This window comes from Pseudorasbora parva, chromosome 10 (assembly GCF_024679245.1).
Source record: "Pseudorasbora parva isolate DD20220531a chromosome 10, ASM2467924v1, whole genome shotgun sequence".
Taxonomy (NCBI): Eukaryota; Metazoa; Chordata; class Actinopteri; order Cypriniformes; family Gobionidae; genus Pseudorasbora; species Pseudorasbora parva.
In genome coordinates, this window is record NC_090181.1 from 43,263,403 (window position 1) to 43,275,529 (window position 12,127).

At 39.9% G+C, this 12,127-nt stretch overlaps 1 protein-coding gene across 1 annotated transcript in view; it reads right to left on the reverse strand.

The window, feature by feature from the left end:
* The window catches only part of LOC137091608 (peroxidasin), a 102,416-nt gene that overhangs the window by 36,959 nt on the left and 53,330 nt on the right, over positions 1 to 12,127 (reverse strand). Inside the window, exons 8-10 of the mRNA XM_067456209.1 lie at positions 3,899 to 4,016; positions 2,411 to 2,580; positions 1,282 to 1,554 (exon numbers count right to left, since the gene is read on the reverse strand). Coding sequence (XP_067312310.1) covers positions 1,282 to 1,554; positions 2,411 to 2,580; positions 3,899 to 4,016 — 561 coding nt within the window. The remainder of the gene's footprint in view (positions 1 to 1,281; positions 1,555 to 2,410; positions 2,581 to 3,898; positions 4,017 to 12,127) is intronic.

A 12,127-nucleotide genomic window follows, 5' to 3' on the forward strand; every position in this document is an offset into this window, starting at 1 on the left:
AACGAGAGAGCGAGAGCGAGACCAGGGCGTGATTGTGAATGAGCGTCACCTGCGAGCCACACCGGTCTCGAGTCCTCTGAGGGAGCTCGGAAGCATATAAGGACGAGAGATCACCACACCTGGATTTGTAGTAAAGTAAAAGTAAAGTTGGTGAGTGGAGTAGCTATATGAAATTGTTGACAATGAGTCTTTAAAGGCACTTTTGCCTGTTTCATTAGCCCATTCATGACGCTGTTGATGTTGAGAGAGGGGCAGGATAAAAAATAAAGCATTTTAATTTGAATGTTTTAGCGTGTGTGATTTATTGCGGGCACGGGTCGGGTAACGGGCCAAATATTAACGGGTCTGGGCGGGTACGGATTTAATTTTGATATTTTCACGGGTCACGGGTCGGATCTGGTGCTAAACCTTGCGGGTACGGGCGGGGGCGGGTCTCCAAAAATGGACCCGTGCAGGACTCTGCTTGGAGTTAAGCTTTTCTCTGAGAAAAGAACAAAGAACGGCACTGAAGTCATTCTTAAAAAGGGAAGATGTGTTCTGAGTTTTGCTGACCGGATACGGTGAATGTTTAATCTATCAACGAGCTCTGCTTCACCTTCGTTGCTCTGGTTGGTGTAGCACTATCCTATCGCGTGCAGAGGGAGTTTGAAAGACAACCGTTTATCCCTCGGATTGAGCTGTCAATGGTGAGTTTCCAGACCAAACATCTTGATGTGGGTCTGACTTGTCAGGCTAGCAGATGACCAAGCTGATCGATTAAAGATGCCAGTGCAAGATTGGTAAGTTTGCGTTTGTTATTGTAGAAACAGTTGCAGAAAATGCACAGCACCCAGTCGAATATTTGGGTTGTACTGTTCTGGAACAGTGTTTTAACTAAAGCGTAGCCACTCTTTTCTAACTATCCCCTCTTTTGGAAGGCCAAACAAAGTAGTTTGGTTTTCGCAACGAAACAGCGTCTCCACGACATGGCGGCAACAATACTACAGTGAGAATAAAAGTTACGCCTTCTTTCTTTGCATATACATTTGGGCGGTGTTATAAAAATCTGTGTTTAAACAAAGCGTTTTAGGAAAGTCTGGCTGAGCCCTAATTTTTACAACGAATATCTCTTTGGGTTCGGGACTAACCCTGCAAATCTTATACAAGCATTTACTGTGAACAAATATAATAATAATTATATATATATATATATATATATATATATATATATATATATATATATATATATATATATATATAAAAATAATAATTAATGCATGAATCAAAATGCCCATCTCTTACCCTGTACTATAATATATGCAGTGGCGTGAATAGTGTCCACGTTGTTGCTTGCGAAGCAGGTGTACTGTCCCCCATCAGCCTGATTGACATTCTGGATGTAGAGACCTCCTGAAGGAGTGATGTTGATGCGGGGGTCCACTGGGAGGGTCGTGTGGTCTCCTTTGGTCCAGGTCACACGGGGCTGCGGCTGACCCGTCGCACTGCACTCCAGGGTCACGCTCTCCCCGACCAGAACCTCTGTGTTCTGTGGCTGGATCACGAAACTGGGCCGAGCTGGAGAGAGAAAGGCAAGGACCAAAAATGGATTGCTGTGAGCAAAAAGTCTGGCAATAAATAGTCTTTACCAGATTGGCATGCATGCTACCCTAGTATTATCCTCGAAAAGGTACTAAATAGAGTTTTGATAAAAGATAAATATAAGTCATTCAAATAAGTGTTTAATGTGTCCATCTGTATTAAAAAAAAAAAAGTAAATAAAAATCTACAAGCAATTTTTGAGAGAAAATTGATTCAAAGTAAATTCTACACCAATTATTTTGTATTTTTCAGTGTATACAAGATGTTTAATTTGACAGGATTAACCCTCTGGTACTGTTCGTGTGTCGGACTTACAAAGACTCTTTTTAAAGGAGACACTTGGCAAATTATTGCTAACGTGAATAATAAAAAAAAATGGGGTAACTTGAACTTAAACAATTTTATATTTATTGTTTTGTGTGAAAAATACAATTTCCAAAACACATTTTACATTTCTATTTGTAAATATAAACTATCCATGTTCAAAATTGAGGTTGAAATCTCAAAAATAATTTTTCAGTAAGACTTTGATTGTCAGTACCAAACGTTTCCAATTGTTCTTTCAGAACCATTTAACCTTTTTGTATGTTTGTTTTTAGGATCCCACAGTAAGTGCCAAACCCTTTACCAATTTTCGTACCATTCCAATTAAGTAAAAAAATAAAATAAAAATAAAAACTTTTTTGGGTCAAAAATGTTGGAACAGCACCACAGGGGTTAATCCAATACAGGATTATAGATTGTGCCAAAATGAACTAGGGTCAAGATAGTTTGAGAGGTTTTAGTATTTCTAGTTGAATTGTCATCGCCTACAGGACCCCATCACACTCACAAGGTGATCTGAAGTATCGTAAGGTGACCTCTGAGGTCTTCACCTCTCCAGCCACATTTTTGGCCATGCACTGATACACGCCCTGGTCCGTCTCCCGTGTGTCCTGGATCATCAAGGTCCCGTCTTCCAGTAGATTGAGACGCGTGTCGTCCCTCATGTTCAGGGCATTGCTGATAAAAAAGACTTTCCTGTTTACGCACATACCCTTCACATATTGAGGATAAAACAACTAAAACATTTTATTTCTATCATCACTCCTGTTAGTTCAAACCTTCCGTGGAACACAAAATAAGATAACGTGCAGAATATCTAGACTGTCAAACTGCAAAATTAGAAATACGCACCATAAAAGAAGTCCATGCATTTCAAGCACCTCCAAAGTCTTCTGATATCGTGTGATAGGCTCTGTTTACACATGGTATTAAGATTTTAAGTTTAAGTTTTTTTGTTAATTAAGTTTGGGTGATTAACAAACGGGTGATGCTAAATACAGGTGTAAACGGGGGCCTACAATGTTTAGGGCTTGTCCACTTTTGACCACTTCCACAGCAATTCAAAACACATTTAACCATAGTGTAGACACTCGTGGTCGAATGCAAACAGCCACAAAAAAACACCTACTTGCCACCCACTGACCTAACAGACATCAGAACCGCGTCTCCTCGCAGCAGATCTTGGTTTGTGTGTGACGGAGGGATTCCTGCTGCTGTTTTGACATTTTATAAGCTCTTCAAGAGTTCTCAGCTGGTCAAAATACCATCATATGTAGCTACGCACACACAAGCAGCACATTTATCCTAGAACACAGCATTGATTTGGATGCTCGGTAAGTCCTGTCTTAAAATAGGCAACCGAAACACAAGTGTGAAGTTAAAATCAAGCTATTTTAAGGCATGAAGAAAACATTTTCACATTTAAAACTTATATAAGATGTAATTTTTATTTATTTATAAAAGTTGAGTTTTTTTGCCTCTGCTGATTCTGTAGCCAATGAGTTTACTTGCTCAACATTTAAATAGTTTGGTCAAGTGTTCGCTGTAAGCTGGTCCTAGTTTCTATGAAACCCTCCACCTCCCCAGCTCCACCTGCCTATATCTGCTACAGGATTTATGTATGCATATGCATGCAAGCAGCGACATATCTTACATATATTAACATGCTCAGAGCATTGTGTCTGTGTATCTATTGGCAGTTGCAAGTCCATACTATCTAGAACGCCAAGACCAAGTACATTAACCTTGTCATATCCATTAACAAGCTAAAACTATTTAGCCATCATGATTGAAAAACTACGATATATGGACAACTTTTATGGTGCTTTTTGTCATTTTCAGACAGCCTCATTATGGAAAAAGCACTAGACATACTGTAATACTTATTTTGTGTTCCTGAATTTGAAGGTAATTTCTGCTTTGAGCAACATGAAAATATGTTTGTTTTTGAGGTGAACTGTTTCTTTAAGAACAAACATAAAGGGTGGGGTCTTACTTGTTTCTGAGCCAGATGATCTGAGGTTTGGGGTTGCCCTCTGCCCTGCATGTGAAGTACACAGTGTTCCCAGAGGTTACGTCCACATCCTGTGGCTCCGATGTGATCCGAGGAACTTCTGCTCCACAAGAGAAACACGTTCAGATGAAATCAAACATAAGTGTGCCAGAAAAGACGAGGTGGGAGGAGAAGTAGTAAAATGAGTTTAATTTGTTCTGTGAAAGCTATTGGAATTACAGCACTGAAGGTTTATTTGTAGTGGCAATGTGTTTGACATTTCCCTCTTGCCTCACTTCCTCTCATCTGGCTTGGCTGCCCGTGTTGGTTGACGGCCAGGCACGAGGTGATTGTGTCTATGGTCACAGCGGCCTCGTGCCAAACCCCAAACATTACCCACCAAACACCAGCACATGGCAAAATATATTCCTGAGCAGTCTGACAGAACTACTAAACTGTTTCTACTGGCGAAACCAAATGTCTGGTTGTACACAGTGTCAAAGTACTTATTATTCTGGCGGGGCCAGAAACGGCACAGATTGCTGCAGGAATGATGTATTTTTGTAGGCCAAAACCTGGATACAAGTTCCAGTTCCATTATCCTGAAGTCAATGGGTTTGTTTGTGTGTGTGTGTGTGTGTGTGTGTGTGTGTGTGTGTGTGTGTGTTTTGTAAGATTTCACTTATCTTGAAAAAGGTGTTTGCTAACAACTGTCTAAATGAGACTACATTGGTTTTTCGGGAACATTTTTCGGGTAAACTCACTAGTCACTTAAATATTTACAAATAGCGTTTACAAACCCTTTTACCGTTCAAAAGTTTGGGGTCAGATTTTTTTTTAAATAAATGAATATTTTTATTTCGCAAGCACATTAAATTTAACAAAAGTGTCAGTAAATACATGTATAATGTTACAAAAGATAATAACAGTACGTTTGAACTTTTCTATTTATCAAAGAATACTGCAAAAAAGTATCACCGTTTCACACGGTTTTCAACATTCATAATAATCAGAAATGTTAAGTATCAAAACAGCATATTAGAATGATTAATGAGTAATAATGCAGAAAATTCATCTTTGCCACCAGAATATATATATATTATATATATATATATATATATATATATATATATATATATATATATATATATATATATATATATATATATATATATATATATATATATATATATATATATATATATATATATATATGTGTATAGCTACATGCAGCCATAGTGAGCAGAAAAGACTTCTTTTCAAAATCCCACCGACCTTTGAGCCATAATCTAGTTTATGCATAGTTTAAAAGGCTTATAAGTACATAATTACATTAATTAGTAAAGCTTGAACCATAAATATTTAAAAAACTAGGTATACTTTTTGCATTCTAATACATAAAATAATGTTGTTTGTAAATGTATCCCGCCGTATCCCGCCATCGGTTCTTGAATGTCTGGTGAGCTCGACAGCTCCCATGCTCTTTCACTTTGTTATATGGAAAAGAGCAGCCCGGACAAAACATCTGCTTTAATGTACAACGGAAAAAAATAATAATCTGGTTTTGAGCAAATGATGACATTCTGGGGGGGTAAAGTATCCCTAATTTCATGACTAACCCCTTTGCTGTCAATCTCAAAGTATTTGCTAGACAGTGGATTCATGATGCCTTGCATTGCGCAGTGCGGCAGCGCGACGTGTCTTCAGAGAAAATGCAGCTGTCTGTCTGGCTGGTGCTGCTGTGTTTTGACAGGTGCCTCAGGCATATGCGTGCTGTGTTTTATGTATAGAGGGGGTGGAAAAGCCATACTGTGTTAATCCCATTCTTCTACAGCACCAAATGGGGCGTTTGTGGGGGGCTGATTACTGCAACAAGCCTGAGCAAGTCTAGGAAGCACAACAGCCGCTATGGTTTGTGGCTACATGGTGGGCAAACCTCGGAGGTCCCAGATGAGACCATGCAATTTTAGATTAAAAGACATACAGACTACAGACATAGACATGAGACATAATTGGGAGTTTTACAACTGGGGACACTAAATTTTCAATTAAATATCCAAATAATTTTACTTACTAAACTAAATTAACCATATCAACTAAATTACTGATCTGCCCATATTGTCACTACATGATAATTGAAATTAGCTGGATAACATCTCCGTTTTCTCCAGAGCGGCTGTACAGCCAAATCAAATTCTGTTACATTATTTTCCTGTTAACACTGTGAAGCTGCTTTGAAACTATCAACATTGTAAAAAGCGCTATATAATTAAAGGTGACTTGACTTGACTAATTATATTATTATTATATTTATTTTAGTTATTATTATGTATTATATAATATGGTACTAATTATTCATTTCATTTTATTGAAAAAAGACATAATGGGTATAAATAAAAATATATAAATAAAACTATTAGTGAGTTAAATTATTAAAATAATAAATTAATGTAAGAATTATTGTAAGTAATGTAAGAATACATTTTATTATCTGTTGTGTGTAAAATGGAAATACTCTTGTATACTCTCTACTCAAGTAGAATCAGTGTAGTCAGCTACTTTTTGTAGTTATATACTTGTCATTTGACAGTAGTTTGAGTACTTTAAATTATAAGAGGCTTTAGTTCCTAAGCACTGTAAAAAAAACTAATTGTTACATTTTTACAGAAAATAAAATGTAAAAATTCTAGAGTAAACATTGGTTAACTCGATTTCAACTTTTTGAAATAAACTTATTATAACAAAACAAAATGCAAATGGTGTAACATCATGTACTTTTACGGTAAAGTACAGACTATGAATTACCATATAATTTACTGTGAAAAATGTTGAGTTATGAATATAACTACTATTCCCAGAATGAGAGAAATGAGGTGACAACACAAATGAGATATGCATGCAATTCACTGAAGACACCAAGGGTGGCCCGACGTAATTTCCCTCATTCAGTCCATCTTTTTAACGAGCCTCAGACTGCATGAGGCTCAGAAGTGTTGTGTCTAAATATAAAGGACCAGCTCCGCTACAAACCCTTTTTCTTTTTTAAAGGAAGCCTGGGTCTTTAACCTCTGCAGTAAGCGACAACTGAGCCATCGTCATTGCCGTGACATCCAGTCTTTAAAATTGAACAAAGGTTGCAGTGATGCCAATCTGACAGCACACACACTCCTGCAGTCAGATCCAACCATTTAAGGAACGCAAAATAAACCTTCAATGTGGAATGGGAGCGACCTTCCTCCAACAATTCATGCAAAAAAGTTCAGCAATTGGGCTTGCAGGCTTCAAACACGAGCCAGTTTAACGCATGAAGCCCCTTTGTCAACACCACCCTATAGTGCTCTGCATTGTAGCCACAACTTTGATTGGGAGCCCCACGGCCCTCAGATTCTTCCTCTCAGCAGGTAGACCCATAGAGACCATAGAGAGTGCAGAATCCACCCTCCCAACCCCAGCCCCCGCCTGGGACAGCAGGTCTGGGGTGTGCCTGACAGCAACATCATTATGTTTGCGTAAATTTCTTTGCTGGCCACCAAAATTAATGACAGACCCTCCTAACACACCCTGTCCAGGGTGGGCTGCATTTGGGAGAAACTTGCAGAAAACTAACAGAAACGTGTACAGCAAGGTCCTAGGCCATACATGTGACAGGGAATCCTGCATCAGCTTGCACACCTGTCCGTGATCGAGAAAAACAGCTGTGTGTGTCTTCTGCACACACAAAAAGATCCACATCGGCCCTGGCGAACCGATCCCAGATCTGCGTAACTATCCGAGGGTGTGTCACTCCCTCGTGCAATGCCCTGAGTGATGCAAAATGCATGCATATCAAGAGCTTCTGTTATAATTATAACAGTAAAGGAGAGCAAGTAACCCCTTGCCTGTTTACACTGATCAGGGATAACATTATGATCGGACAGGTGAAGTGAATAACACTGATTATCACTTCATCACGGCACCTATTAGTGAGTGGGATATATTAGGCAGCAAGTAAATATTTTGTCCTCATAGTTGATGTGTTAGAAGCAGGAAAAATGGGCAAGCGTAAAGATTTAAACGAGTTTGACAAGGGCCAAATTGTGATGGCTAGACGACTGGGTCAGAGCATCTCCAAAACTGCAGCTCTTGTGGGCTGTTCCCGGTCTGCAGTGGTCAGTATCTATCAAAAGTGATCCAAGGAAGGAACAGTGGAGAACCGGCCACAGGGTCATGGGCGGCCAAGGCTCATTGATGCACGTGAGGAGCGAAGGCTGGCCCGTGTGGTCCGATCAAACAGACGAGCTACTGAAGCTCAAATTGCTCAAGTTAATGCTGGTTCTGATAGAAAGGTGTCAGAATACAAATTCACCAGATCTCAATCCAATCGAGCATCTGTGTGATGTGCTTAACAAATAAGTCTGATCCATGGAGGCCCCACCTCACAACTTACAGGACTTAAAGGATCTGCTGCTGACATCTTTGTGCCAGATACCACAGCACACCTTCAGGGGTCTAGTGGAGAGCATGCCTCAACGAGTCAGGGCTGTTAAGGCAGCAAAAGGATCATAATGTTATGCCTGATCGGTGTATACATGACACCACTGTCAAGTTTGCCCTGCAAGCGCAAGACAAGGTGTGTCACTGCCAGAAAAACCGCATGCAGTTCCAAATAATTTGTGACACTATTTCAGCGCTGCCGACCACTCCTCTCTCACAGAGGTTCAATCGCACTGAGCTCATGTGACACATCTGTCATCACTACTATATGTGACAAAACCCTGTCATGAGGAATTCCCTCTGTCAACAGATCTGGGTTTTCTCAGGGGATCAGAGTTCGAACACACTATGGTGTTATTGTCATTCATCTGTTTAAATAGTGTGTAGCGTCCAGTCCGCTACTTAGTGTCCATCACTGGACACATGCATACAGAGGAGACCAAGCCGAACGACTGCTTTCATAAGGCCATAAGCCCCAGCAGTCGCAAAACTGTAAGAAAACTTACACTCGCCTGCCCAGCTGAAACTGAAACAAACAGCTGTGAAAATCTACTGGCCTCTGTGCTGACAACATATCTGCGTCCTGCACTGAATTCTCTCTAAACCGAGAAATACAATGTTTTTTTTTTTTAATTTCCTAAGAATCCTAAAGCTTGTAAATGGGAGATAAGTGCTTGTGTTTGTAACTCTGCATATTCACGGCGGTCAATGACCAGGGTTTTTTGGCCCGCCGAATTCCTTGGTCCAAAGTGGGCCAACTGGGGCTTGAGGAGTGGTTACAAACAAAGACTGAGTTTATCTGAGTCTGGAGTCTGGAGATAGCAGCGCCACAAATTATTCCAACTAACATCAGCATTAAAGACTTTTAAAATCATTTTATACATTTAGAAATAAACAATGGACAAATGTCTTTAAACGCCTCAGATGTAAAGTTATTCACTGTCAAAGTGACTCAAAAAGGAATGGGAGTCAATGGGATGCTAACAACAGGTGATGGATTGGTAAGCAACGGCCGCCCCTATGGGTGGAACGCTTTCCGAGTGCTAGATTACCCCCTTGGTTTTATCATACACCCGGTGCAGTGCGTCGCCAGCCGCGACACAATGTTTTTTACTAGTTTGAGCTCGACGCAGTTCTCATTTTCACCTCTAGTTGTTTAAAGAGCAAATGCACTGGCACCATGTGTTCACCCATGGGCGTGCTGGTCTAAAAAAACAGGTGTGTTCAGATGCATTGTTGGAGCGTTGCTCTTTTGAGGAACTGAAAACGACTGCTATAGACCAAAAAAAACCTGCTTTTTGTGTTATTTAAAGTGTGAGTTAATAATATGTACCAACGCATGTACACTCTGCTTATTACCCATACAGGGACACGCTAGAGCACACAAACATGCCAAATATGAAAAATAAAAGGATTACAATGTAAAAGATTTATTGTGTAGATAAAGATAAAAATCCATAAATGTCATAATACATAGTCATTGCATGAATCAGAATGACCATTTTGCGGTAATGATGAATTAAATTCACTACTTATTTAACCAACCCTGGAAACACATGTATTTAAACTGACTTGTCAGGTTGAGGGTGCCTATATTTTGCCATGTAAATAGCGAATCCGCCACTGTGCAAGAATAACTGGCTTTTAAAGGGAATGGGAGATGACTCTAGATTGCTTTATTACACGTTACGCCCGAAACACACCCATGACTCATTAAGAGACTAGGTACAACCCTTTTGGACCTTTTTTTTCCGTCGGTAAACTAGCAAAAGTGGATCCGGATACATGCTAAGTGCACCTGCCCCATGCGCTTCAGAACATGTGCTCAGATCGTTAAATAGGGCATGTGACCCCACTTTATTTCTGTGGGACTAAAGTGCAATCTTGAAACAAATTAATTAATTACGATCAATGTATCGCTTATTAATGTAAAACTGTGGTAAAACATTGACGCTTAGGTTTTAATCCTTAAGTAAATTACAAAAATGTTCGTTTTGCGATCTTGCTAGTTTCCAGTGATTTCTTTCTGATTATTTTCTGATATAACTTCCATTTGTTGGTGAAATTATGGGCTTATGTGATGTGGGCAAGTTTTAGTGAAGCACTGCAGAACTTCTGCAGGGTCCTGGGCCCACCAAACAGCGAGGTTATGGGCTGAGTATTACAGGTCTGAGTAGGGCTGGGCGATATGACGAAATATATCATCTGGACGATAGAAAATGTCTATCGTTTTATATGATGCACCTCACGCCACGGCATGCCCATGCACGCTGCAATACATAAACAAACATGGAGGAAGACGGTAGTAGACGCGGTTCAGACCTGGGTAATTCTCAGAGTAATTACGCCAGAGTGGTGGCATAAGCGCTCAAAACAAACTTCAGACACCGACGCTGCAACGGGCTTTTACGCGCGGCACACCATATAGCCATATATTGAAATATTTTAATGGCAGGTGTAGGGATGGCGTAAACTAAACATTTTCTGGACCGACCACCGAGCCTCATTAGCCTGTTAAAACCGGTTAACCGATTAGTTTAAAATATGCTGCGCTATTTGAAATAACAGCCGCGAGCCGCACTCCCTCCCTCTCTCTCTCTCTCTCTCTCTCTCTCTCACTCACACGCAGGCACGCACGCAGGCACGCACGCACGCACACACAGTCCTAGCGCTGCCGCCTCCCTTCCACTCACTTCACATTTTTTAAATCCCCCACAGCGCGAAACACGAGTCCCGCAAACGCGCCGCGGAGGAGCTTGTTTGTAATCTGAGGACAAATGGCTCCTTAGTTTCGAAATGGTTTGGGTACAAGGTGATCGCGTTGAAAATAAAGGCATTTGTCTAGCGTTAGAAGCTCATTTGAAACATTGCCGTGGCTGATTTAAGAAAATGACAGCTCCGAAGAGACGCCTCTTTAGTTCGAGGTAGTGCTAACAATAATAAAGAAAGATGATGATCAACTCCTCAAGTGTTTCCACTGAAATGTAGATGTAATATATTTCCAAATGTAAGCCAATCTTAAGCGAAATGCACGCTTCATCCTGTCGTCTGCCCTGGCTCTAGCCTCGAGTGTTAGACTGTTTACTTTTTGCAAACCTTGTGAGCGCGCGCCAAATGTTTTTATTGGTTTATTAGGTACAAACAGGCGAGTTATAAAAAATAGAGTGCGAGGGATATGTTCACTTCAAACTAAAAGATTTTGGAATGAGACGGCTAACTGTAGTAGCGTTTAGTCCACTGTATAATAGCCTAATTTAGAGATCACTTTTTTTTTTTTTTTTTTTTTTTTACCGACAACTTTGATCAGTTAACGTTGATACGGTCAACCATCGGTCAAACGGTCATCGCTTAACATCCCTAGGCAGGTGTTAACTTTACCAACAGTCTTGCTTAAAAAAAAGTTCTAAATAAAATAAAAATGTAGTCCATACTACCTCTATTTGTTTTGTATATAATTTCAAACTGCATTTCCACATTGCAATTTTGTATAGACTATTCATAAACTGAATTAACAGAAAAATTGCTATATCGTTATGTATATCGTTATCGGGATATCAAATGAGCTATATCGGGATATGAAATTTTGGCCATAATGGCCAGCCCTAGGTCTGAGGATATAAACTTTATTCGAAAGTTTATCATTTGCTTGTGTTTTTAAGCCTGGCCAATCTACATTTTCAAGCACAAGATGACATGAAAGGAAACTCAATTCGGTACTCAATCACTGTTTGAAAAGTTCTGTGAGCAACACATCCAAAG